General features: G+C 38.9%; 1 protein-coding gene across 4 annotated transcripts; it reads left to right on the top strand.

Moving 5' to 3' along the window:
* Positions 1-11: 11 nt before the first annotated feature.
* On the top strand, positions 12-27,581 carry sun1b (Sad1 and UNC84 domain containing 1b). 4 transcript variants are annotated; one of them, XM_015006224.2, is made up of 23 exons: positions 3,228-3,544; positions 6,047-6,144; positions 14,994-15,182; positions 15,950-16,191; positions 16,335-16,607; positions 16,722-16,856; positions 17,898-18,050; positions 18,812-18,895; positions 20,038-20,148; positions 20,288-20,407; positions 20,509-20,602; positions 20,969-21,027; positions 21,458-21,645; positions 21,849-22,127; positions 22,580-22,672; positions 22,805-22,896; positions 23,006-23,150; positions 23,253-23,570; positions 23,674-23,758; positions 24,367-24,482; positions 24,624-24,791; positions 24,915-25,007; positions 25,114-27,581. In XM_015006224.2, exons 2-23 carry the CDS (start codon positions 6,062-6,064, stop codon positions 25,228-25,230), a joined length of 3,237 nt encoding a protein of 1,078 aa, XP_014861710.2. In that variant the 5' UTR covers positions 3,228-3,544; positions 6,047-6,061; the 3' UTR covers positions 25,231-27,581. The 4 variants fall into 4 exon arrangements, with proteins under 4 accessions (XP_014861714.2, XP_014861710.2, XP_014861709.2 ...); XM_015006223.2 differs by lacking the exon at positions 3,228-3,544 and adding an exon at positions 5,614-5,698; XM_015006228.2 differs by lacking the exons at positions 3,228-3,544; positions 6,047-6,144 and adding an exon at positions 12-210.
* Positions 27,582-27,977: the final 396 nt, after the last annotated feature.

The raw sequence follows: 27,977 nt of genomic DNA, 5'->3' as shown, positions 1-27,977 counted from the left end.
AGCCGTTAGATTGTTTGACAAGTTTGGGCATTTTTACCATATATGGACTGGCTGCGTGACGTATGTGTCCGAACGGAAAGTGTGACCATGTGTGCGGGAAAAGCGAACGTTAGACCAAAAATGTTTTTAATGGAAAAGACGATGTCTTCGAGCGAGCTCAAGCTATAGCTCCTGTACATCCTAAAAATACCCACAGGCAGAGTTAACGCAGTGAGTAGTCTAGTTTTTTGTGTTTTTAGTTACTTTTTTTTAACTGATTACTCGTGTTTTATTAGGTGTTATGAATAGTTTAAGCTAACATTGCTGTTCTTCAAATTTCTGTTACTTTTTAAACTCTACTCTCGTTTTATTCTGAGCTGTTATGAATAATCGAAGCTAACATTGGAGTTTTTCCACATTTTTGTTGCTCTTTTTAACTAATTACATTTCATTCTGAGCTGAGCATGAATAGTTGAAGCTAATGTTGCAGTTCTTCACATTTCTGTTAGCCCGGTTGTATCGTTGTTTTGTTTGGTGACAAACCCATGTTCTCATTTGAACTAATACTAGTAACGAATACTGTTTGCTAAGCAACAGTATTATGTTAATGAGACAACGTGCTGGCAAAAGACAAACTGGTTCCAGAACGACCAGTCCTGTACCGAGCCAATCTTTCCTTATTTACCTTCATGCTAATAGGAGCTCTTCAGTTTCTCATGTTGAACTCCAGTAATTCCTGTAAAACCATGGCGTTTTCTCTTGTGCAACTTAGATAAGTTTATAATAAAGTGAAAGCTGTTTCACTTTATTTCCTTCAAAATGAACGATTGGATGAATTATATTTGATTTTTTTATGAATCAGAAGTCTTATACATCATTATAATGTATTAAAAATAATAAAACTGGCTAATAGTGGAAAGAGAAATATTGATATACACTACTCAAAAAAATAAAGGGAACACTCAAATAACACATCCTAGATCTGAATGAATGAACTATTCTCATTGAATACTTTGTTCTGTACAAAGTTGAATGTGCTGACAACAAAATCACACAAAAATCATCAATGGAAATCAAATTTATTAACCAATGGAGGCCTGGATTTGGAGCCACACACAAAATTAAAGTGAAATGTTCCCTTTATTTTTTTGAGCAGTATACATCTGTCTATATGCGTAAATAAAATACCATACAAACAAGCTGCGTTTATATCCCTAAAAGTCTAATGGCAGCTAAAAATGTTGAAGTCCACAGATTATTATTATCAGTTTCATTGATTATGCTGACTAGAAACAAGAGTCCAACTCCAGATGTTTACTCTTTGGGGAAGAGCTGCATTCTATTTTTAGTATCTGAGATAGTCCAAAAAACAAGTTAGCTGTCCAGCAGATGGAGCCTTAGTCATGAAAACCGTTTTTTTCAATCTGCCCAAAACAAGATTAGCTGTCATTCACATCCGAAACATTAGTAATTTTGGAGGACAGCAATTGCTGAGTCATTTAGTGACTCCAGTAAACACAAGTAATTCTACAAATCTAAGCCGTGCTATATTTCAAGTATTTGTGCTGCACAGCCAAATAGAGGCATATTGAGGTTCTTAGCAGTGGGATTATTTTGATCTGGATTTTGCTGTAGTGCTGACATTGCATTCTTTGCAGTGATAAAGGTTGAGCTTTTTAAGCTTCACACAATACATGTTACCTTTGGTTGTTAAAATCAAACATCCAGAGAAGAACAGTGGCGCTTTCAATGCTCCATGGGCATATTTTGCACTCATCTGAAAGAAGTCCATTGTCCAAATATGGAAACTGTCTGATGGTTTATTAATCCGTTGGGGGCCAAGCTTTAAACAAAGTTCCATTCTCACTGCTTCCTGGTACTCCCTTTGCACTTTTTTGTTTTTTTAAATGTCATCCCAGCGCCAGCCCTATAATGGGCCAACTTACGCCAAACTAAACATTTATCTAAAAATAAATTTGCAAATGAAAGTGTTAAATGAACCCAAAAAAGGTGGATAAATGAAAACACATATTTGAACTAATTCAAAGTGTTTATTTTTGATGTAATTTTATAGATTTTCAAGTTGCAACAAATGCTTTTATAAATAGTGTTTCCTGGTTAACAGTGAATGTCTGTCACTTTTGCTTTTTCCCGTTAATTTATTGAGTTAGTTCCTGCAGGCTTAAAAAAGATACTTTATCTTTTGTGTTGGAGAAAGTGGATGATATCAGAATGGAATCTTATCTTGACTGGAGACAAATGGCATGCGACAAACATCTGAAACAATGGATTGTATTTCTGAAAATGACAATGAATACTGCTGCTCCCACATTATAACTGATGTGTGCAGCATCGCTGTCTGTTTGTAATTTTAGTTATTACTTTTTTTTAACCGTAGAGGATTGTGTTTTGGAACAAGCTTAAAATACTCAACTAACTTTTGAGTTGTTTCTTTGGTACAACAAGTTTTCTGCCTTCAACGTAATTCCAGAGCCATTAGATCTGCTCCTAGCTGTTCCTCACTCCAGCTTAGTTAAAAAAGAAAATTGTGCCGTCGCACCATATCTTCAAACTCCTGTTACTGTGCTTTGTTCTTTTACTTCATTCCTTCTGACTTGTAAAATGTTAATTTGTAAAACAGAGTCTTATTGAAGTTTCTTGTTTTCCGGTGGAGAAAATCTATTGTTTTGTTTAAAAAAAAAAGAGAGAGATTTTATCAGGTTTGTGTGATTTATTTATTTATTTTAAAGCTAAAGCAGCCCAGATTATGAATAATTTATGCTTTAGCTATACATCTGCCTTTAAAATAGCACTTTTTGTCACAAGTGAAGCTTTACATGGGAGGAACTGGAATAGTTACTCTGAGAAGAAGACAGGTGTAATTCATTATTTTGTCCCCCAATGACTGTAAAATATACATTAGAACAGTGTGATTATGTCACATTTCTGCACTATGATAAGGACAACTTCCACAGGTTTGTAACAGCTTTGCTTCACCTTTATAATGTTGATGCTTAACAGTGAAAGAAGTGACCATATTAATAACTCACCTGCCAGCTTGCATATTTGATCGTAATAAATAACTAACAAAGTCCTGTGGCTGATAATAGACGGCATTCGTTGGCAGTGACACTTGTCATGCATTAACCCTGAGCTTCCCAGCGGTTCAGTGTGAGTCCTGTCCGCGCACAGAGCAGCAGCTCCAGTGCGGTGCGAGCCTTTGCAGCTTTCCTCCAATAGATTCAAACTGGGCGCTCCGGCCCGACAATGGAGGGCCTGGGAGTGGGAGGATCAGCTCGGGAGCGATCCTTCTGGCTTTGTTAACGCCCGGGAAGCCATTTTGGAAGTCAGCTTGTTGTGCCGCAGCAGTTAACAGACACTTGCTACCTGCAAACTTCCGAGCGTTTCTGTCAGAAATTTGCGGTGACGGAGCGGATCGATCAGTCCGCAGCGATCGGGAACCTCTGAGGATCCCCGCAGCGGGATGCTGGCGGAACTTGGCGCATCTTGCGTTGTTCCTTCGGATTACGCTTTTAAAGAATAACATTCATGGATTCTGACGCGGGCAAGTTGATCACCCTGCTGTTGCCACAGTTTTGTGTTGTTGTTGTTGTTGTTGTTGTGCATTTGAATCGATTTCAAATAAACCTTGCTGCTCTCCTTTACCAACTGTTTCGATTGCGAACGCTGTATCCGGCCTTTGTTTATTTGTTTAATTTATCTCGAATCTACACGAATCTATTCAATTTATGGTGGCATATATAAATATATGCGGATGCACATTTCCATCGAAGTGTGTTAGCCGTGTTTGCATTGGGAAATATAAAGACAGAGCGGCGCAGTGTTGGTGACGCTGTTATCTAAATACTGCCAGCTCCAAATATAGCGCAGGGCAACGTGAGAATGTTACGAGGCTTACATGTCATTTGACTCGACAGCCTGCTGTTATTCTGAAAGTAAACATGTTTGAATTTAAATTTCCTTTTGGTCTGGGTCATTGTTTTGATGGTCGGTGGCCAAATGTTTTTTTTTTTCAGTGTTCGTCGCAGGTGGTTTGCGTAAAGGAGGCAGCAAAATATCTGTGTGAAATGAGGTGAACCATGATATTAATATAACTACAGGGAAGCCGTCTTTGTTAACTGTAGTGGTGCCTTTTTTTTTTACTGTTATTGTTCAGTCTGTCTCATAGTCAATGCTCTGCAAAATGGAAAATTATGATAATTTTGGAATTGATTCATTGAATTTCTTAATATGTCTAGAAACTAATCCTAGCTGAATTTAATCAGTCCTCTTGGCTTTTGGGTATTTGTTTCCCATTATCCCTCCTTTTCGGCTTGGGGACTTTAGTGTGGATTTGATTAAGATTATGTGTAAGGATCTTGGTGGAGATTTGTTTTCCTATTAATTGATTGTACAATTTTTCTCATCTAAAGTGATGCAAGCTTGATTTGGCCAAACAGCCTAATGGTAAACTATCAGTCTATGTCTACCACACCTTACAAAATCATTTATCCCCTTTGAACCTTTCCGTTTTCTGTCTGGTAATGATCATAAACTTTATTGTACTTTATTGGGAGTTTTATGCTTCATGCTGAATTAAACAGGCGTCACAAGATATATTATTTGCTAGACAGTTTGGATGCACGACACTTAAATGACCAAATAACACTTATTGTATTTGTGATATCCATATTACATAAAGTAATATTGGTTCTAAGGATGAAATGAGAAATTTGTAATGTGTTGTGCAAACCTACTAAGGCATGACCATCTACCTAACCAAAAGTTGGACAAAGGCAGTATGAATTAGATAGATCCTTGAGGGTGAGTCTCTCTTTGCTTCAAAACACCTAAAATGATGAATTAGAAAACCAACTAAACTAAAATCCAATTTAAATTGTGTTCCAAGAAAATTGTTGTTCAAAGTGGCTCTCCTATAAGCTTATCTTAACTTTAACTGTTTCCGAGACAAATTGGAAAATATTTCCATCTCCAGCTGTGGAAAACTGATAGAGACACATCTCTAAAAGACTAGACGTCTGGAATCTAAATACATTCCAGACGTATTTTGTCAAATTACTTGTAAAGTAGTAAAAACTATTCTTGCTTTAGGTTTTACTTTACAATTAATTGCACGGTTGTTTTGGTCAACAAAGTTTAAATGGGTATGAATACTTTTGCAGGGCACTGTTGTTTAATACTGGTATTTCCTCTAAACGGGAAGTGTTTCTACTTTCCTTCTGAGAATGATTGATTGGAAAAAAAAGGATGTACAAAATAACAGCAGTCTTTATCAGTACTCCACGTGCTGCTATGTCCTCTAAAGTTTCTGTAAAGCAGAACCAGCAAGCAGAAAGTATGTATGGCTTAATTTTCATAGAGAATAGTCAGTGTAGCAGTAATGCCTCTTCACATTAAGCAGGCTTCGCTCACAGAAGCTCAGCTCTTAGGCGCGTTGCTTCCCGCCCATTGGTTCCCGCCCATTGCTTCAGGATCCTCCCCACCCTCTGCCGTTTTATGGGCTTTCGTAATACCAAGCATTACTGAAGTCTCCACCGTAGGGACTGGCTGTCCTTATGGTTAGTCTGCTTAATACAAACGGAAATAGGATCGCCCTGTCTCCACCACTCCCCGTACCGGAGCAGAAGAGGCTGGCCATTCATCACGGCTCCACTGGTGTCCATACTGCTCATCAACCAGAGCCAGCATGCAGGAAGAGGTCTGCCAACTCTCTCTTACAGTGGCATTTTTGTGTTTCAGAGAAACGGGGATGCCCGTATACTCATTAGGTGTCCAATAGGACTGAGTTTTCTGACAGGACTGTACGGCATAGAACTTATTAGTTGTTTTCAAACCAGAAATGATTTATTTTTTTTTCATTGTGGAGTAGTGAGTCATTTCCAAAACTTCAGATCAGTATTGCTACAATTAAGAAAAGTACATCTAAGAGACAGACTGAACAAAGCAGCAAGTGTATTTTAGAAGTAGTTTTTTCTTTGTTACTCTACTCCTGACATGTCATCTGTGACTAAAGGGAGTCCTATCCTTTGCACAATAACTTTTTCAGTCTAATCAAAGAAGAATGACCATGGACTTTTCCCAGCTGCACACATACACACCTCCACAATGTGCTCCAGAGAACACCGGCTATACGTACTCTCTCAGGTGAGATCTTAGTGTTGCACTGCAGTTCACTAGTTGCTGCATCAAATGTTCAGGTTATGGCATTTAAAGTAGTACAGCGTGTATCTTTTGTTACTCAGGGCAGCACAACAATTAACTCAGAATGAGTCAATGTTGTCTAAGAGGTCCTTCTGCTGGTGTTTTAAGCAGCTTTTATGTGCTTTAAAACCTTGCAAGTGAAGTTCCTGCAAGATTTTCCATCATTTGTTTCTATCTCAGGTATTTTTTGTCTGATAGAAATCTAATCAAGTTGAATCCAAACAACACATCTGAAAGTCTGTTGTAAAATGATGCTTATGCTGCTGCAGTTAGTGGCATTTATATGTTTGTTTTCTGTTGTACAATTAGAAATGTAAGGCATATTGAATCTACCATCATTCATTGGCTCGCCTTTATTATCATCTTATGCTTTAGATGTAGTCAGCACCTTACCAGCAAAGTGTGTGCATGTGGAGGAATGTCGTTGTCTCCAGAGCTGTCACCTTACTTTACCAGAAGCTGTTAGACCACAGAAAGGCATTTGGGTGTGTAGGTCAGGGAGTGAGGAATTAACGGGTGTGTATGCTGCAGTTTCTAACAATCCTTGAGTTGACATGTGATTGCTTGACTTTAGAGGCATGCCCCCTATCTCTGCCACGTCCCAAGGGAAAGTATGCAAGTGTCTTGTAAAAAGAAAATCGAGTTTCAACAAAGACCTCATCAGGGTTACTGTTGGCTAGAAAGTACTGTTTGAGGAAAGTTAGTCTAAGAAAGATTGGAGCGGTTGAATCCTAATTAGCATACTGCTTTAGGCATGGGGCCCTATAAGATTCTTATTGTATGATAGCATTGACTTTCATGCAAGATGCAAAATGTACATGATGTACTTGTTTTCATATATTAGCATATTGAAATATAGGGTGTGGGTTTTCTCCAGGTACTCCGGTTTCCTCCCTCAGTCCAAAAACATGTCAGGTTAATTGGCCTCTCCAAATTGCCCCTAGGTGTGAGTGTGTGTATGCATGGTTGTTTGTCTCTGTGTTGCCCTTCAACAGACTGGCAACCTGTCCAGGGTGACCCCGCCTCTCGCCCGGAACGTTAGCTGGAGATAGGCACCAGCACCCCTTCCGACCCCACTAAGGGACAAGGGTGTAAAGAAAATGGATGGATGGATGGAAATATAGGGTACAATTATGTTATCTTATATATTTTTGGAAATTACATTTTGATCGTAGACTTGGACATCTTTACGCATCATTAAAATTACTGTTTTTTTGTTAAACATGTTTGTTGGGCAGAATATCACACATTTTTACTTTTCTACTCTTAGAGTAAAATTAATATTGGCTGGTTAGTCAAGTAGAGCCTGCAGTCAGCTACTGACAACATTCTTCTCCTAGCTTCCTAATCGTAGTTTTCAATCGGTGTTACCTCAAGAAAAGTGATGGTTGTCAATGTTGATGTCAGCTTATTTATCAAGTAGTTTTAAGATTTCACAAGTTAGACCAAATTGAAGCAAACCCTGAAACATATTAACATTCTATTTGAAACAATAAAACAAGAAGGACAAACGAGAAAAATTAAAATGAAACTGACGTAAATTTAGAATTCCCGTTTAAAGGAGAAAGAAAACACAACCGAGTTTCTTAAGTTTGTCAAACTCCAGTAGAAATGAAAGCAAATGAAAATAAATGGGTATTTCAAAGTGAACCACAAGCAGTTTCCATTAGTTGTTACATTTTAGTATTCACATGATGATTGTCTGTGTTTTTTTTTTTAATTGTCTGAAATTTACCTTTTCTGTAAGTGTGGGAGAGGTGTAGAAGATTTCTTTTAGTCATCTGAACAGCAGTGTGCAGCAACAGGCATCTCTGGTCACTCTGTTACTTTTCTGGAATCTCACAAAAGAGACCGTGGGATTAGTATGATGGAAAATGTTTGTATATTTGAGCCTGTAACTTTTTTTTAAAGCCCTTATATACCCTCATACTGGTACTTGACCAAAGCTAACTCTGCAGAAATCTGAACGAGTTTGTGTGAAAGGCTGCATTTGTTTCTGAATCAAAATAAATGACAAAATTATGTTACTTTGTCAATTATTTAGGCTGGATTCCAAGTTAAAAAAAAAACCCAGTTGTAATAAATCTAAAGAATCAGGCTGTGTGTTGAGGCAGTTTAGGATGACTGTGATAAAGTTGGAGTCTGGCAGGTAGATGGAGTGATTGGAACAAGCTAATCGTGTTCCTTTGAATTCAGCTGAAAGGCTATTAATGAGCCTTCCTGATATGGCCTTGATCCTCGGATTAGACTAATAGTTTATGCTTCTTGACGAGCTAGTTGAGGATTCTGTGGTATTCTTTTAGCTTCTGGCTTCTGTGGCTTCTGAACCGGCTGGTAACAATTCTCTCCTTTCCTGAGAACTTGAGAAACGGACCTCAAAATGCTGTAAGAATTTAGATTCTAGATTTAATGAGTCTAGCTGCATGTCTATGGAGTGGGTGTGCATGGTCTGCAGTGAATACAAGAGTGCAGTGCAGCAACAGACAAGGTCAGGTGACAAAAACGGTTGGTCCATCTGTTGTCAAAACTCAAAGGAGCAGTGACAAGGTTTGTAGCACTGAATAGACCAAGTGTAGGAGGAAAAGGACTGCTCTGTTTCTGTCCTCGGGGAGACTATTACTGTAACAGACATTCAGTTACAGACCTATAAGCAGCAGGGTGAGAAGGCTTTGATGAAAATCCCAACTGAATTAAAAGGCATTTGCCCTAATTTTATTTAAACACAATAAAGTAGATGTTAGAAAGCAAGACTTGCGGATGTTTGTTGCTTGCTGACTTCTCATAGCATGTAAAAGTGAAGTTTATATGGCCTATATGAAAAGTTTGAAGGCGGAAGGCAGTCCTTGAGTCCTGGAACTCAAGGACTACTATCCTTGAGTTCCAGTTTAACATAATATAGAGTTAAGGATATTGTTGTAGTCATTTATTGTAAGTGACACACTGAGGATGCTCTTGTATTTAAATCTTGCCTGATATCTGCTAATATTACTTTATGGGTTACGAGGGCTGCACAGTGGTAGAGCTGTTGCCTTGCAGCATGAAGGTTCTGGGTTCGATTCCCGGCCCCGGTCTTTCTGCATGGAGTTTGCATGTTCTCCCTGTGCATGCGTGGGTTTACTCCGGGTACTCCAGTTTCCTCCTACAGTCCAAAAACAATTGGTTTCTCTAAAAAATTGTCCCTACGTGTGAGTGTGTGTGTGTGCATGGTTGTGTGTCTCTGTGTTGCCCTGCGACAGACTGGCGACCTGTCCAGGGTGTACCCTGCCTCTCGCCAGGAACGTTAGCTATAGGCTTCACTATCACTGTCAAATGACCAAGCAGTCCCCTCCTCTCTCCATAACACAAATGGCAACAGGTTGGAGATAAACATCGGTTATTAGGCCAGTTTTGAGATATCGATTTTAATGCCGATATATATTGGGCATCCTTAAGATGTCCCAACCAATCAATCAGTGATTGGAACTTGCCAAGTATCGTGTCCCATGATAAATTTAATGCATCAAAATTGTATCCTCCCACCATTTTAGTCTGTAAACACATGAACAACGAGAATATGCTTCAATGCATTTTTAGTTAGTTGTATTTTATTTTATTTATTTTTGAATTAAAATAAGTTTTTTTTAACTGCCTAACTGTCACCCCCAAAACTCAAGAGAACACCCATGACCTCATGACAGTTTAGGGGTATAGCTTTGTTTTTTGTCAAATTTTAATTCTGTCGCTTTTGAATTAGTTTCATAAAATGCAACACAAGCATTTTCACTTGCAATGGTCTATTGCAAGTGAAGGTAACGATAAAACAACTGACACGTCTCAATCAATTATTTGTTTCTCATTCCCTTCCACTATGACAACACAAACAGCACAACTGGTTTTAAACTGAAACTAAGCACACAGTAAAATTCTTGTGGGCAAGAAATGGTATTTGATTTCTAATGGGGCCTCATGACAGAAAATCAAGCTGCTCGTCTTCCAGAAAAACAGACTGACTGCACCCATGTTCCTCTGAAAACAGGTGTGTGTGTGCTGAGAATCTACCCAGAGAGCCTTCATATTTTATGATTGTAGAAGTGGGTCAGTGGGGCCGGGGCGTCTGGATGGTATCTTCTTATTTCTACCATCATGCTTGATCTGTAGTGATTGAGTTATCTAAAAACTGTTAATTATATCTCATTGTTATCAACTGCTGCATTTAAGTGAATGATAATACTTGTAGAAATAGTGACTAAGAATAGTAAATTCAATCTTCTACCAATCTTTTTTTCCCAGTTGTGAATCAAATGCAGAAAACTGCGCGATCTGCAGCTCCATCAAGCTGCATAATCTAATCAGCTTCAGCTGAACTGCTGTTGTGCGCCCTGTCGTTACAGTTGCTTCACACACGTTTCAGTAAATGCACTGGATTCAGGGGAAATGGGGCCTTTGACCTAGATAATTTTTGTAACAGTAATTGGGCGATAATACATTTCTGTAACTCAGAATGTTGCAGCTCTTAAGCAGGTATGTTTCATATTTGCTCATCCTCATTCCTATCGGTACTCACAACTTTCTCTGTTTTTACTGAGAAAGTTGTGACTGAAGCATGATGTTGCAGCTTCCATGTTTGTTGGGTGGTATGATGCTGATTAGGGTGTGGTGCAGTATTGTTTTTCCAACCCATTGAGTTTTTTGCATGTTGGTCAGAAAGATTTTTTTTTATTTATTTCATTTTAGCAGAGCTCTACATAGTTTTTGGTAAACTGCTAATAGAACTTCCTAAAGCTTTCTAATAACAATGGCTGTCTTCTTGCTGCTTTGTGATTGCTTGATGATTATTGTTGATAGACTTTTGCTGTTTTTGATTCTGTTTGTTCTCTGTTTCTGAAAGCGACTTATTCCACTGGTGTTATATTGGGGTATTAGTGTAAGGATGATGACTTAAAATGTTTTCAGATTTTAGTTGTAGAAATGTCCGTGTAGTTTGCTTCAACACAAAATGCCAGTAAAATGCATTGGAGTTTGTGTTTGTATTGAGACAAAATGCTTAGACTGTGTGAATATTTTTGCAAGCCACTGAAAGTGTGGCTTAGTATATTTGTGTGCTAGAACATCTTTCTTCCTGATGGGGTATCGGTTCATCTACTGATCTGTCTTTCCGAGTTGAAGATTAGTTTATTGCTGTCTCCATAGTAACACCAGTAACATGTGACATTGGTCGTTGTGCTCCAGTTCGGGTGAGGGAAGGACGTTTTCTTATTGCGAGGCAGAAGGGAAGTGCTGTCAGTGGGAGGGAAAATGAGGCCCAGCCTGATTGATCAGAATCACAAAGCCAAATCCTTCCCACTCAGAGATGGTTGGGTGGAAATTTGAACACTCTCTGTTTGCCCCCAAGTTCCATTTCTTGTCCTCTAGTAAATATAGGGTGCAACATTTTGTGGAAAACTACTTTCTCCACTCAATAACAGTTTAAGGAAATGGAAAGAAACTGTCCCCTCCCCCCCTTTTTTTTACCTCTATCCTGTTTTTTTCCCCAGGGTATTCCCTAGTTAAAGTGTTTGAAAATAACTTTATTCCAGCAAATGCAACAGGGGCATGTGGTGTCGCAGTTCTGAATTGCAACATCTCAACACTGAAACGTTCAGCCTTTGGCACAGAAGTGTCAGCTTGTGCAATATCTATATAATACATTCTGAACTGAGTGACAAAGTAACAAATTTATTTAAAAATCCAGCTTCTCCACACAAAACTATTTACATTTGTCATGTTTGGTTTCTTGTACACGAGTTTCACTCTGTGCAGTGCGACCGTTGCAGAAGCCTGAACTGAAACATGTTTGCTTGTTTGGCAACTATGCATTTTTAAAAATTGTTACCCGAAAAAAACTTTCACTGTTCTGTTTACTTCTCTGTGTGAGATTTAAGACTTTTCTGGCAAGCTTCTGACTCCACATTGTGGTTTTGCTGCTGGGTTTTACAACCCACATGGTTCTTATAATCCCAGGCTAAAATAAATGTGTGCATATCTCACAAATGGTAGTGAGAGTTTGTGGGGTGAGTGTACCAACTGAGCTGACTGCTTAAATTATTATCTCAGGTCCTTCGAGGTTCTTTTGGATAGAAGTGTATTTAATATACGACAGGCTCTTTGGATACATCCTACAGAAATCAAAGCCTCTATTTTCCTTCAGCTAAAATAGCAGCTGCTGGGAAATCCACAACTTTGGAAAAACAAAGAAAATTCTTGTTTTTTCTGGGATGTTAATATCATTGTCTCCATGGATTTGGTTCTGCTAAAAAAAAAAATCATTATCATGTGTAGTATTTTGCTCTGAAATTCCTCTGAATTTAGCTAAAATAAGGATGTATTGCAAACTACTAACTGATATTGTCAATCAGCAAAGTCATAGTTGCTTGGCATATTTCATGATGATGACAACAAAACAAGAGTTTGTGAAAGGCAAAAACGTTAGATTGTACCGAGAAGAGTGTGGGAAGAGGATTTGAATCTATAGTATTATGTAACATGAAATTCCAGCAAGCTTCCTATCAAGATGGGGATATTTTTTTCCTCTGCTCAGGTCTGGCTTGTTGTAAGTCTCTTCTTGTCTGTAGATTGACTTTGTCCATCGCTATTTATATCTCTGATGTGGGCTGCGAATGTCGCCTGGGAGAAAAGCGACACACCGATCAACATGGAGAACGAGAGCAAATGAGGAGTTTAACTAATAAGAGTTTTTGAGGAAACATGAGCTAGATTTATAACATTGTCTAATCTGACAGTCTTTGTTTTGAGAATCCTATAAAGAGCAATGATAATGTGGAGTTCCATGACAAACAGAGTATTGCTTTATATAATTTTATGTGATAAGCCAACACAAAGCTGAACACAATTTTACTTTACAATTAAACATTTTTAAAATGTGGGTGCAAATATATTTAACCTCTTAGTTTAATGCCTCTAAGTAAATTCTGGTGTATCTTATTGCCTTCAGAAGTATATTGAAAATCATTAATCATTTTACTTCCACTTCACAATTATTTACCACTTTGTGTTGGTTTATTACAAAACATTTCAACTTAAATTTGTTGCAGTGTGGCAAATAGTGGCGATGTTCAGTGGCTGTGGATACTTTTGGAGAACGGTGTATTGTAATGTTTGCATGTGCCTGCAGGCTACACAGACAGACACATTTGTTTCCTTATCGCACAGCCCTGCTCCCAACAGTGCCAGGGACACACATGACCTGACAAAGTTTTGTTCTTTGTACAGCAGCTGTTTCGGGTCTGGAGGACATATCCTGAAATCATGCATCGGGTGTTCTACGTCTTTAGCTGCAGAGCAGAGGGAACGGATTAAGTACCTTATAGGTCCATTTTTCTCTGTTGTTAGGAAGCAACAAAATGTCAAAGATTTACAAACACAAACATATCCATAAAAAGGGATAACGGCACATACCACAATAAAACTTAAAAAAAATAAACAAAAACAACAACTTTTATTAGTTGGATACTGTTGTCCCGGAAGAATCTACTAGATAATTGTAAGAATAATAATTTAGTGGTTTGACAAAAAGTATGGATGAGGTGGTTCTTGACTACTCAGCCTCCGTCTGCAGTGCTTCCTGCACAAATATACAAATAAGTGAAGAATTTGGAGTGCTTTTGATCTGGGTTTGTGGTTTTTTTAAACACCGTGCTTATTCGCTTTTATTATCAATCCTTGGGCCAATGTTGAGCAAATTCCCCACGACTCCCAGAGCAGGAAAATGGTCCTGGTCGGGTTTTGGGAGAGGTGGCAGTTGGCCGAACAGGCAGGTGGCAGACTCCAGACAAAAGCACATAATTGGCCTTGTCAGGGTGAGTAATCCCCAGGTTTTATTCCCAGACGGACTAGCAGAGAGACGGGATCTGTGTGGGACGAACACATATGTGCTCTTCTGCAGGACTTTGAAGCTTGATTAGCTTGCACAGGGAAGTTGGGTTCAGGATATTGCCATTCCTTTGCACACTCAGCGACTTTGTGGCCAAACCGTAAAACTGGCAGCTTTAGTGTAAACAGTGAGCCTACCTGATTGTCAGGTGCGTAACCGGAAGAATACTGTCTTTCATCTTTTCAAAGGCTCCTAGTAGCTTAACTCTCTCAATATTAAGCCTTTTTTTTTTACTACTGCAGCAAAAAGCGTTGACATTTCATCTTTTCATTAACAATGCTCTGTATTCACCAGCTAAGAGGAACTAATAACTGAGAGGATAGTTGCAAATGTTGCCTGTTAGTCATGCCTGCATTTTTTCACTGAAAGCCTGCTCATTGGGGTGGGTGTGGCCCTCTGAGTCACAGTAAGGCATGGCACCGAACATTCACGGCATGTTTCCTCCTAACGTATGAAACTGCAGCAAACTGAGTTGAACTATTTCTCCTTGCATAGTTGGGGATGTTTACTTGGTATATTTGTCTTGATTTTTGCTCTTAGAGACAGATTTATCCTGATCTTTTTTCTTGTCTTTCCCATGTGAGTGAGTCATTTCCTGTGAGGAACAACCCAACACCCACCAGCATCACAGCTCTATAAAAAGCCTGTGTTTGTTTTCATTTAAGAAATCTGACACTGAAATGTTTAGGATGAGGAACTAGGAGTTAAAACGCTTTGCTGGTTGAAACCTTTCCTCTTTCAACTGTGTTTCTGAATAAAATTTCAGTTCAGTAAATATGAGAAGCAAACCATCTTAAGTCTCATGTAGGGCCCCATGACTTTGGATTTTTTTGCAAACTCTCTAACGCTATTTTCCTTTGTTTGTTTCTCACTTTTGTCTTAGTTCAAGCTACTCAACTGCAGCATTAGAGTTTGAGAAAGAGCACCAGATTTCTCCTGTGTACGAGTCGCCCAAGATGTTACGGCGGAGCCTCCGTCTGCAGAACAGCGGCAGTCATTACAACACCGAGAGTGTAACTGATTACTCCCTGAACCATGGCAGCAGTTACATCGACACCAGGAAAGAGACACGGTGAGTTAAGATGTGAACGCTTTCAGTCTGACTCTCACCAGCTGCATTGCTAAAGACTTGTGTCTTGTAGACCATGACTAAACAAGATCTTCCCAAGCGAAAGTATTTGAATAATTTTTTTCTGTTCCTGTGAAATTGAAAGTTTTGAAAACTCATACGTTAACTTAGATTGTTTTCTTTCCTCTTTTTCATGTAGTTATTTTACAGTAACCTGAATCCATAGACCTTGAACTTGTTCACATTTTTAATACAAATGTGCACTAAACTTCAGTTTAATTGTCAAAATAAATGTAACTGTGTCATTGTACATTCACTTCACAGTAATAAAATACTCTCTGTTGGTTTGTCACACAAAATCCCCTATATATATATATATATATATATATATATATATATATATATATATATATATATATATATATCAATCAAATAAATTAGTTTTATTATTATTATTTCTATTATTATGTTGTAAACATTGTTCACCAGTAAAATGAAATGTCTTTATTTAACTATTTTTAATTTTAACAGACATTAACATCATCAAACAAATTCCCACCTCTCCCTTACTCACACAAAATCATCACATCACAAAACAATATCTCAACAGTCAGGACAGCATGGAATAAATAGACCACAAGACGATCCACATCTTTCCAAAATTTATTTTTTCAGATTAACAGTCAAGCAGAATTGAAAACTATTTTATTTATGTCTTATATTATTCAGACAGTAACCACACAGTCTTTTTTTTTTTTTTTCTTTTCTAGGACCCCGCGAAACAGAAAGCAGAAGTCCACATCCAGCTCTGTGTCTTTATCCCTAAGCCAAATATCAACACCGAGACAAACCCTGTCCTTCTCAGCTGCCAGTACCCCGATTGACAGAACAAGTCACGAAAACATCACAACGTACGACGTCTCGCGGCTCGCATCAGCTCAAGAGCAGTATCACCTGAGGCAGCGCAGAGGAACCGCCATCAGATCTGCAACTACTGTGGATGGACAGTGGGGTGAGGCAAAAAATTATAGATTTGATCACAAAAAAATGTTGAATGCTCTGTCTCTTTACCCCAGGAAAGCTACAGTTTGCAAAGGAAGTCTTATCTTGAAAATCAAATTTGGTTAAATTTGCTGCCTGGCTGTCATGTTCCAGAGCAACACTCCAGCCAGAGCTCATCAAACATCAACGGAGAAGCCAGCTTTTCGAAGACCAACGCTTCGGTCCCTAATGGTTACATTTGCAAAGATTGCTCGTTTCACTCTCAGCAAAGTGACTCCCGTGTGACGCGGTCATCATTGACATCGCTATCATCACCATCGTCATCATCCTGCCACGCAGCAGAACTTTCCACCGATGGCCTCGCCTCCACAGCTTCACCTTACACAAATATTTATACCAGAGACAGGAGTCGAAGGAACAAGTCAGGTGAGAAAATACTTTCCACATTTGGGAACTTGCATTTTTATTGTTTAAAGTCATATTGGCATAACAAGGATTGTGATGAAGATAATGTTAACCATTAGTGATTTCTCCCTCCAGGTGTCCTGAAGTCAATATCTAACTCATGTGTGCGCTACAGCAAAAAAGCCCTGTCCCCCATTGTGTCCTTAGTCTCTGTTGTCTACAGCAGTTTGGTCTGGCTGGGTACAAGAACCAGGAGCTCAGCAGAAGAAGGTATTCTGAATTTTCATCGATAATTTACGCATCAATACTTCATTCTCCAAATCTAATCTTCTGATATTTAACTCCATTTTTGATTCATTCCACTCTTCAGTCATTCTTACATTCCTCTATGTTTGCTGTTTGAATTTGTTTTGGGGAGTTTCTGTTATCTCAATTACTCTGTCTTTTTTATAATGAGATTTATTTCTTCTACAGTTTCTTGTAAAAGCATTTGTACCCTTACTGCCCCAGCAATTTCCAAATTACCACCACAATCCATTTATTAGAATTTTACGTGAAAAACCAACACAAAATAGGACATCCTTGAGAAGCAAAAGCCGGATGACATGGCTTTTAAATGTTGTTACAAATACAAATTTAAGAGTGTTGCCTGTGTTATCAACCCCAATTACTCCAATACTCATAAGTGAAATCCAATGAAACCAATTGCCTTCACAATTCACCTAAGTGGTAGAAAGAATCCCATCTCTGAGTCATTTAATCTCAGAAAGTCAGAAGCTGGTCTCAGGGGTTTTTAGAGAACATTGGTAAACAAACAACATCATGAAGATCATAGAGTGCGGACAGACTGGTCAGAGATTAAGTTTTGGAGAAGTTTAAAGCAGGCTGAGGTTGTAAAATAAATTCCCAAGCTGGGAACATTTTGCAGAGAATTGTTCAATAAGTCATCTGAAAATGAAAAGAGTACCAAGCACAAGCCAGCCTGTCAAGAAATCCGTCTAAATCGACTGGCCGAGCGAGGAGCAGCACAGGTTGGAGCTGAAATTGAACTCTTTGCCCAATATGCCAGACAAATGAGTTTCCAGAAACTAATACCGCAACATCCTCTGAAGATATAATAGTGGGGGATTTTGCTGTGAGGTTGCTTTTCTTCAGGAGAGACAGGGAAAGCTGTTCAGGCTCAAGTGGAAAACGGATGGGAATAAAATAAACAAACAAAATCTGATAAAACCTGGAGAGGGATGAACACATTTGCATGCCTCTGATCATGAATCAAGTTTCCATCTCGACTTACAATGGTTGTGTGGACAGGGGTGTCAAAGGATATGTCAACAGGAGTCCGAACCTCGTACTCAGACTCCTTGACACAAGCGTGGCCCTCGAGTTTGTCCAAACTTTGGCTGTTTAAGCAGACCACTCTCCAAAGGATGATGGGCTCCAAAAGCCATGGCTTTGAAGAACAAGGTATCTGCTGTCGGTCACAGCTCCAGGTTTCAGCTGCCTCGTTTCCTTTAACTTTTTTCTCCTTTCTAAGCTTCTACTGTTTTGTTAATCAAGACAAGAGTCCTCCTTCCTTAGATGGTAGAGATGCTTGCTTTCTCAGAAACTGGGTGTGCCTTTGAAGAATGTGATAACTTGCCTATCTCTCTCCTGAATTGACCCAGCTTTCACTTTCACACTTTTCTCTTTTTGAAAGGGGAAGTATACTGGAATGAAATAAGTAGCCACACCGTTGTTTCAAAACTCCAGACAACACCGTCGCACGTGTTGCACTTCTTCATTTTGCTAAATGAGTTTGAGAGGAGATTTGCACTTAAGTGAGCATTTAAGATGAACTTCCAAAAACCTTCAACTCTTTAACTAAGCTTTTCAAATTTGCACTTTGTAGCATAAAACTGTTAGTTGCTCCAACCATTTGGCTGAGGTTTCAATATATAAAGTAAATGTTTCTATCCAGTATATTCCCTAATTGTATTTTTTCCCACAGTGGATGATATGCATTTGCCCTGATGGTTTAGTTTCACCACCCTCATTGCCGTTTCAACCAGGATCTTGTGTGTATTCTCTTTATTTTTGTGCATGTGTAACTTCTACTTGTAATCTCGTCTTTAGGAGTTTTGCTTCCTCCACACAGCATGGTGGTTCTCTCATCATTTCTGCTATGATTTTTTTTTTTTATTCAAACCTTTTGATATACAATCAAATATGTTATCTGTGTGTTGCAGGCCACTCAAGTTTCTGTGGAAGCATGAATGTGAAGGACCTGGTCACTGAAGAAACATCACATCTTAACCTCAATGGCTCCCTGTGTAAGCACACACAGCACATGTTCTCTTTACTCTTTGTTAGGGTTCCTGGTGTGCAGCTTTGATTGACAAAGTCAATGATATGCGTGGCCTGTGTCGGCATCAGTGGGCAGAGGTTGTGTGAACCGCTTTAACTACTCAGCAGCCTGTTGAACTTTGTGACCTGCAGAAAGTGAAGCCAGACTTTTCTAATCCACAATTTAGAGTATTTAAAACATTTTTATTTTAAAGTTGGTTATGCTTTGTGGTTAATGATATACTTTATACTTACAAATGGAGACAAGATGAAAAAGAAGCAGGAGAGATGTGAAACGGCTTTTGGTTAGTTTGATATTTTAAATGAGAATTTCAAATTCAAAGCAAACAAATATGCAGAGCCCAAATAGAAAAGTAATTTAGAGGTTCTTAACTTGTCAACAAAATGTATTCCATGTACTTTTCTGTTTAGTTTACAATTGCTCTTAAAATATGAAGGAGACTCCTTATTATTTGAACATAAAAATATTTGAAAGGGCCAAAACTGCCAATATAAATGTTTACTGAAGTTTGTGGGAGGAAAAAAAAAAAAATTCTTATTCAATTAATGTTGAAATGCAAAACGGCAGAAAATAAGGTGAACACAATAGGAAGATTTTTTTTTAACCAAAAACAAAGGCTAATTAAAAACGTTGTTATAAATCTGTTTGACCCTCCAATGGCAAGTTGAAGATTATTTAAATTGTTTTATTCTAACTTTCATGCCAGATTTTAACTGAAGATAAAATATCTAAAAAAAACAAGGGGGGAAAAAAAAACTCGGGAAGCTCAAAGTTTTAAAGCCACCAGGATAATCTGTCAGCCCTCAGCACCAGACCTGCGGTGTTATTTAAAATAATTTGACAGCAAGCTAATGTCACCAAACTAATAAAAAAGATTACTTGGACAAAGATGTCATTTAGGATTTAGATTTTTTTGTTTGTTTGTTTTAGTTTCCCATCAAGCTTTGCGGCACATGCCTTTGTAAAATGAGCTATAATTTGCAATCATTTTCTATAATTTGCTTGTGGAATAAATGCGTTTATTCATGCTGCTTATTGTCTTTTTTTGTTTGTTTGCTCATTTTTGCATTCTGCTTGTCTGCTCTCCATCATTTTGGACACACACAGGTGACGACTGTAAAGGAAAGCAGTACTCTGAGTCTCGCACTGTCGCTGTTGCACCACTCCCCAAGTCACAGCGCTTGGTGGGGGCACTGTGGAGCATCCTAGCTTACACAGGTTAAATGAAGCTTCATCATTTTTAACTTTGATCATTCCGTTACAAAGATATTTTTTGTATTCTTGTTGTTATTTTGTAAGCTAAGCTCCTTAAAACCTGTAGCTGTATTGGTGAACGTCATTCGCTCTGTCTTAGCAGGTTTCTGTCTGCTGCTGCCTGGTCGCTATGTGCTTGCAGCAGGTAAAGCTTTAGGTTCAGGAATCATCACAGCAACACAAAGCCTTCTCTCATGCTTCTGGGCGATCCTAGCAGCCCCAGGTAGGTTTCAGATCTTTATCATTTCCAACAAATTACGATACGCATCAGCTTTAGGTTGATAGTTTGAATATTTTCTCTCCGTTTTTTTTCTGCATCTCTAGTAAACGCAGGAAAGGGACTGATGTGGTTTCTTGCAAGAGGATGGTACCAACTGGTGTCTCTCATGTCTCTCGTCAACGTCTTCTTTCTAACTCAGTAAGAGTTCTTACCTTTTATGACAACGAATTAATCACAGATATTTGATGGTTTAGTAGAAATTTAGTTAACATGGCTGCTTTTGCTGCTATGCATTTGACAGTAAGTATAATTAAGCTTTGCTCAATGTTGGAATTGCCTGATGTGTGAAAAATGATCATGCGTTTTAATTTATACCTATTACAAAAATTCAGGTGTAAAAAAACAATTGAAGTGATTTATTTATAATTTAATTAAGGTACTTTTTTAAACCGTCACATAATTCATTTTTAATTATTTGCCTGAATATAAAGATATATATTTTGCTCTTTAAAAATGTGAACTACCAATCATTTGTAAAATTCGAAGTTTTCTTCTGTGTTTCAGATGCCTTCCCAAACTCTGGAAGCTCCTGTTGCCTCTTTTGCTTTTCTTTCTACTTCTGCGTGAGTAAACAGATGGAACCCATTTACTGTAGTCAGCACAGAGAGAATGATAAATGGCTATTAGAACCAGCACAGATCTCTGGAGTCTGCTGTAAATCTAGCTGCAGATTCAGGTCAACCTTTCCGAGTCTTCAATGCAGCTCAGCTGTTCTCAAACAATTTCTTATTTTCCTGCTGAATCATGCTGCAGTTAAAGTAAAATATCACCTTAGTTTAGTTTTAACATTAATTTGATCCTCCTTAAGGGCTAGAAAGAGTTTTTGTTTTGTGTGTTTTAGAAAAAAAAAAAAACATTTAATGTATTATGTGTCTGCAACATCAGTTTAACTCTAAATTTCTGAAATGTTTAATATTTAACCAAACAGCTTTGGATTATTATAAAAGAGCATTACCTCTTTTATTAACCTCACATTCTTTTGTCTGCCTGCAGTTTTATGGTGGTGGTGGCCCCCGTTCACCAGCGCCCTGCTTACCTACCTTCCAGCCATGAACCTCACAGAGTGGAGCTCTACATCTAGGTTTGACTTCTTCTCTAACTTGGCTGCTGTTCCCGCTGCTGTCCCTGCGACAGAGACTCCCATGGAGCAGGGTCATAACACTCCGGTCTCCCAAGCAACGGTGAGTAGCACCATCTTACAGACCAGGTTTTCACAAAGTGTGTATGTCCTGTAAACTTGCTCACAAGCACAAGGTCAGGTTAATGATTGGACCATCAGACATTAGCGGCTTAATTGTAGAGCAGAGACGGAAGCATATCTGACTTTGAGTCAGTCTTTAGAGTTAAATATAAATGTATTAATTTCCCCCGTTTTCCTCCTCAGCCGATCCTCCCCTCAGGCGCCATCCACAGTGGCGTGGATCTGGACCGCCTCGAAGTTGTTGAGCGACAGCTGGCGTTGTTGTGGGAGAGAGTCCAGGCAGGAGACCAGAAGCAGGATCAGCGTCACAGCAATGTTCTCAGTCTCTACAGCTCGCTGAAAGAGCAGGTCCACAGTCAGAACGAAAGGGAGAGCTTAGAAGCGTGGGTGTCCTCTATGATGGATCAGCGACTGGGTGTGCTGCGAGGAGTACTGCAGCGCGAGAACTTAAACTTAGCACAGGTAAGCCTGTCACAATTAAGCAATTGATCGCTTGGTAAATTAGAATTATCTCAGTTTCCATCTTGATGATTAATATTTGAACAATGATAACCCATTTTTTAATGGTTTTGGATGTAAGCGGTTTTTATTTCTATTTTATTTATTGGTTGTGGTGGCTTCCTTTTGGATATTTGAAACATCTTCCAGTTCTAGTGTCAGGTGTCCTTTCCAAAATTAAAGTTTGTTTATCTTTGAGAGAGTGAACTCGCATTATTATCAAAACGATCAAAATGATCTCAAAACACAGCAATATTATCATTTACTGCAATTATTTCTAGGAAAACATATCCTCTAGCAAATACATTACTGTTACAGGCCTACTTATGGCTGATGATCATTAACAGTCCTGACATTGTAATGAGTAAACTTATGAGAGGGTGTGAAAATAAAGATTCAATTCCTTTCTTTTGCAGAGTTCAGAGCAGCAGAAACTGCAACAGGAAAGTCAGGCGGCACGTCTGGCTAATTTAGAGCTTCTGCTCAGAGCTTTGACAACCAAGACTGAGGTATTCACAGCAGGTTTCCTGCAATTCCACAAATGAACACACTGGACCCAGATTGCTTAATATGAGCAAAAACAACAAACTTTACAATGCAAATGAATGGTCCAAATGAAAGTTTTCATGTTTGCATTGTAGGAGATGCAGCAGAAGCAACAGCAGTTTGAGGATGAGGCGAAGCAACGGGAGAAAGCGGCTTCTAAGGCGGCTGCAGACACAGCTCCTGTCAGGTACCAGGGAGAAATGATTAAACGTGCTAACTGACATGAGAGCACCTCATTTCTCATATTACATGGACCATTCTGTTGTAAAACAGGAAGTTTCTGTTCTTTTTATTAGTGTGGGTGTGAAGCAGGAGGACCATAACGCTCTATTGCTGGAGATGCAGAGACTTGAGGCAGAGCTGAGTAAAATCAGGGGAGACCTGCAGGGTTTCGCAGGATGTAAGGGCAAATGCGAGCAGCTGAACACTCTGCAGCAGACTGTAAGCAGCATAAATGTCGCAACCACTCAGCAATTCTCCTTAAATGGTCTAAATGAGGTCAAACATTTCCTTCTGTTTTTACTTTAAATTCCCCCCCTTTAGATATCTGGTCAAGTCTCCTCGCAGTTGCGGAAGGAGCTGAAAAATCTGTTCTTCGGCAGCGATGAATCTGCGGACCAGCAGCAGGGCGAGATCCCCGAGTCGCTGATCCAATGGCTGTCGCAGCGTTACGTGAGCACGCCCGACCTGCAGGCGGCGCTGGCCTCCATCGAGATGAGCATCCTGAAAAACATTTCGCTTCAGCTGGAGCACAGTCGAGCCCAGGTTCTGGGCGAGGCAGAGTCCAAAGCCAGAAGCGTCTTTGAGACAGTAAGAGGGACGGTCCGGCACACTTCTACAACTGAGGGCCTGTCTGAAGAGGTAATGCACAAAACCTTCTGCCATTTAAGATTCTCATCTTTACCACGTAATTTGTCTGACATGATTTTATTTTATTTTTTTCTCCTTGTCGTTTGTAAACCAGGACGTGAATCTGATTGTTCAGAACGCCCTGAAGCTCTACTCTCAGGACCGGACGGGTCAGGTGGACTACGCCCTGGAGTCTGGAGGTAAGAAGGAAGCCTGCCACCCTGAGCTTGTATCCAGGTCAGTAGTTAACTCTGTTGTGGTTTAAGGGGATTAGCAGTCTAGCACTTCTATCTCCCTGTAACGCATGTCTTACGCAATGAGGACTAAGGCATTAGCAGCATCGAGGTCTGCAGGGTATTTAACTGTTGTGAAGCTACATGCCTCTATCTGTTGGCTGTTTATGATATTAACTGTCATTGGTGGGCTGGGTGCTGGAACACTGTTCTTTGGTCATCCAACCATCCATTTATCCATTTTCTACAGTCAATTATCGTTACACTCATAGGGCAATGTAGAGAAAACTATTGATTTAACTCGCTCTGGTACTAAGTCAGTCTTCTTTTTTGTTCCTCATATTTTTTTGTCTTTAGAAACGAACAAAATAATTTTGTAGTGTGGACTTAATAAATAAACTCTTGTTGCGTTACTTTAGTTGTAGTAACTAAGCCTGCCTTCATCTGGACAGTTCAGGGTTAAAGTCTTGGAGAAGTTTAAAGTAGGGTTAGGTTATAAAACAATATCTTGTCTGACTGATCCCTGGACGGTACTTGTATAAATTTGGGTAAAAACATAGTTTCTGTTTTATCAGGTGGTAGCATCCTTAGCACCCGCTGCTCCGAGACTTATGAGACAAAGACAGCCCTCATGAGTCTGTTCGGCCTTCCACTCTGGTACTTCTCCCAGTCTCCACGTGTTGTAATCCAGGTGAGTCCCACCTTCAGATATCCAGAGGAACAAAGTCTGATAACCATGGAAAAACAAAAGCGTGTATAAAAACAACATTTAACTGCTAAACTGCTGACTTTTGACTTCAAAAAATAATACCGTGCTCTTCCATACCATCAGCCGGATGTGTATCCTGGCAACTGCTGGGCATTTAAAGGCTCTCAAGGTTATCTGGTGATCAGGCTCTCCCTGAGGATTCATCCAACGTCCTTCGGTGTGGAGCACATCCCTAAGACGCTCTCTCCAACAGGAAACATCGCCAGTGCTCCTCGCAACTTCACTGTCTTTGTAAGAAAACTGACCCAAAAGCCTAAGAATAGAAATAAATAAATAAGTAGAAGAATCAAATAGAAACACCAAGTGTCCTGTTCTGACTTGTTTTTGATTTTTATTTATTTTTTTCCTTCTTAGGGTCTCGATGATGAGTACCAAGAAGAGGGAACGCTGCTGGGGCACTACACATACGAGGAAGATGGTGGTTCTTTGCAGATCTTCCCCGTTAAGGTAACTTTAAAAGCAACTTTCTAAACTTTTAAATGTAAAAAAAGAAAACGAGTCTGTCATCTTTAGAGAAAATAAATCGATAAAAATTCCTTTGTTTGCTTTCCAGGAGAAAAACGACAAGGCGTTCCAGATCGTAGAGGTTCGGGTTCTGTCTAACTGGGGTCATCCAGAATACACCTGCTTATATCGCTTCAGGGTCCACGGAGAACCACTTACTGAATGAAGCAACCACCAAAAGACACACTAATAAATCATCATTTTACTCTGTCTGTAAATAACTCTCACCAGCTTCTTTAAAACGAAGGACACCTGACAGTGTGGACAGTTTGGTATGAAAGCCATGCAAACGGAGAGGTTGTGGAGTGTGAGAACAATGTGCCGAGTCGGAAGAAGGAAAGTGTGTTTATGAAAGAGTCACTGGGAAGTTTTGTATCTGGACTGTAAAGGAACGCAGAGAGGAGCGGAACCACGAAAGAAGCTAAAAGTCCCCTTTTCATTGCACTGAGTTGCTCTTGAGGGTAGCGAGGCTTCCCTGAGCAGACAAATCCATCCCCACCTCTACGGGAAGGTGGACACCTTCACTGGGGCGGGGATGACAGACTCATCTCAGCCACCTTTTCAATCTGCATCTGATTTGTTTTAGTTCTTTTCTCTTTTGTTTTTAATCTCTCTTAATGGAATCTGCTATTTTTAGGAACAAGACCACTCTGTCTTTGCCAGATATGCCACTCCTTTAGTTGCTGCAGCTAAACCGAGACGTCCGCAGATGGGTTCCGAATGCTTTCCCATAGCCATAAGACTTGTTTTTAAAGAACTGAACATGCTGCCTGTGAACAAGTTCTGAATGTTTGATCAAGTGCAGGCTCAACGCAAGTTTCCTTTAATCACACAGCAACTCTATAAAACGCTGACCTCTGTGCGATGCAACTCTTAGGAGGCTCCTTACCATCATGCAACATGTGGCTCCTCCTTTGAAACATACACTGATTTTACATCCATCATGTACAATGCCTTGCAAAAGCATTCTTTTATTTATTTATTTTTTTTTTACATTTTATCACATTACAACCACAAACTCCAGTGAGTTTTTTGGGGGGGTGGGATTTTAGCTGATAGACCAAGACAAAAGTATATTATGGTGAAGTAGAAAAAAAAGATACAGTCTCTTCACATTTTTTACAAATAAAACTCCAAAAGTAAAGTGTGGTTGGTTGGTTGCCCAGGATTTTATGTTGATGAATAAAAAGTAAAGGAAGGCAAATACAAGGAATTTCTGGAATAACTTTTGTGATTGGGGTGGAGATTCTTGAACACAACCAGAGTTACAGTGGAATGGGTTAGATCAGTGCTCTCATAGTCAGTTCTCAATGGTCAGCACTCTACATGTTTTTAATATCTCCCTTGCTCGACACACCTGGATCAAATGTGTCTGTTCATGACATGCTGAGAAGGTCATTCAGGTGTGTTGAAGCAGGGACACGTCTAAAACTTGTGCAGTGCCAGCTCCAGATTTTGACGAAAGTATATTCACGTGTTAAAATGGTCCAGTAAAAGGTAAGACCTAAATCCAGTTAAGAATACGTGGCAATACGTGAAAAGTGATGTTTACTGACGGCGCTTGAGCAGTTTGGTAAAAAAAGAAAAAAAATAGGCAGCAAACATTTTGTGAATAGATTTGCAAAGCTGTTAGACATACTCTAAAACCATCGCAGGAAAAGGCGACTCCGGGGTTGAATACATATCCATACCACAGTTCTATAAATTTATTTGTGAAACATTTGGAAGCCATGGATCCATTTCCACTTCTTGGTGCTGGTAAATCACATAAAAATCCACAGAAGTTTGTGGTTGTGAGATGACAAAATGTTAAGTTTGAGGAGCATGAATCCTTTTGTGCGGCACTCTATATGAAAGTGTTGTTAAATCTGGTGCCTGGAGCTCAGATCTTAACCAGAGTTGTGATATCATGTTGACCATAGATTGGTTTTTATCTTTTTCTCTCTCACCCTTTACTTCACCTAAATGTCCCTTTTCACATGGGCTCTTAGAACTCTAAAACCCTGAAGGAATGTAATTTGTATATTTCATTGTTTATAGTTGGTCCTTTTATGATATCTGCTTTTATCAGTGTTGCTTTATTAAGAGAAATCCAGTCATAATTATGACCATGTTGCTATTATTTTTAAAGTTTCTCATTGTGTTTGCTTTCTTTTTGTTTTGTTTTAATTTGGGGGATTATTCTCAACACAGGATGCACTGCAACAACATGTAAGACAAAGGTTTGTGGCACGGGGTGTTTTTGTTCAAAAATGGGGCTTTGTAAAGAGTTGTGGGTTGGGTAGGTCTAAAATACTATTTGTAAAAACGTTTTGCTCACAATCTTATTTATTAACAAGTTATTAGTGGCTGCAAATTATGAGTTTTGGCAGTGTATATTTTGTTAAAAGCTATTCGGTGCATTTTGGATTTTTTTTTTTTTTTTAAGATAAATGGCTATTTTTGTTCAGTCATGAGATGACTTAACTGCTTTGGAATATATTCCAATAAAGACTTTAATTTTGATCTTTTATACCATTCATGTGTTACTTGATTTTATAAGCATGATGGTGCTGTTGGGTAATACTTATTAAGGAACTTGAATTGTCCAGAATAAAATGGTCTGGATTCTATATTAGATTTGAATGATTGTAGCTCAAAAACAAAGCAATGGCAGGTTTATTTATATAGGATCATTCATATATAAAGATTTTCTAGTGTTTTTCAGAATATTTAAAAAAAAAAAACGTTTGGAAGAAATCAAGCCTAAGCATATACAATTTTACAAAAAGTTGTAAATCTACAGCTACTGGGAATTTATGACAGATTTATTTATTTTCAGTTGACTTAGTAAGTTTGTGCTTGCATTTGAAAAATATTAATTGGAAAAATATTATTGTTGATAGGTGGAAATTAACACAAATATTTATTAAG

This window comes from Poecilia mexicana, unplaced genomic scaffold (genome assembly GCF_051168715.1).
Source record: "Poecilia mexicana isolate PSO_F unplaced genomic scaffold, ASM5116871v1 scaffold_8, whole genome shotgun sequence".
In the NCBI taxonomy this organism is placed as follows: Eukaryota; Metazoa; Chordata; class Actinopteri; order Cyprinodontiformes; family Poeciliidae; genus Poecilia; species Poecilia mexicana.
Note: the sequence above shows the minus strand (reverse complement) of the source record. Positions and strands in the feature narration are given on the sequence as shown.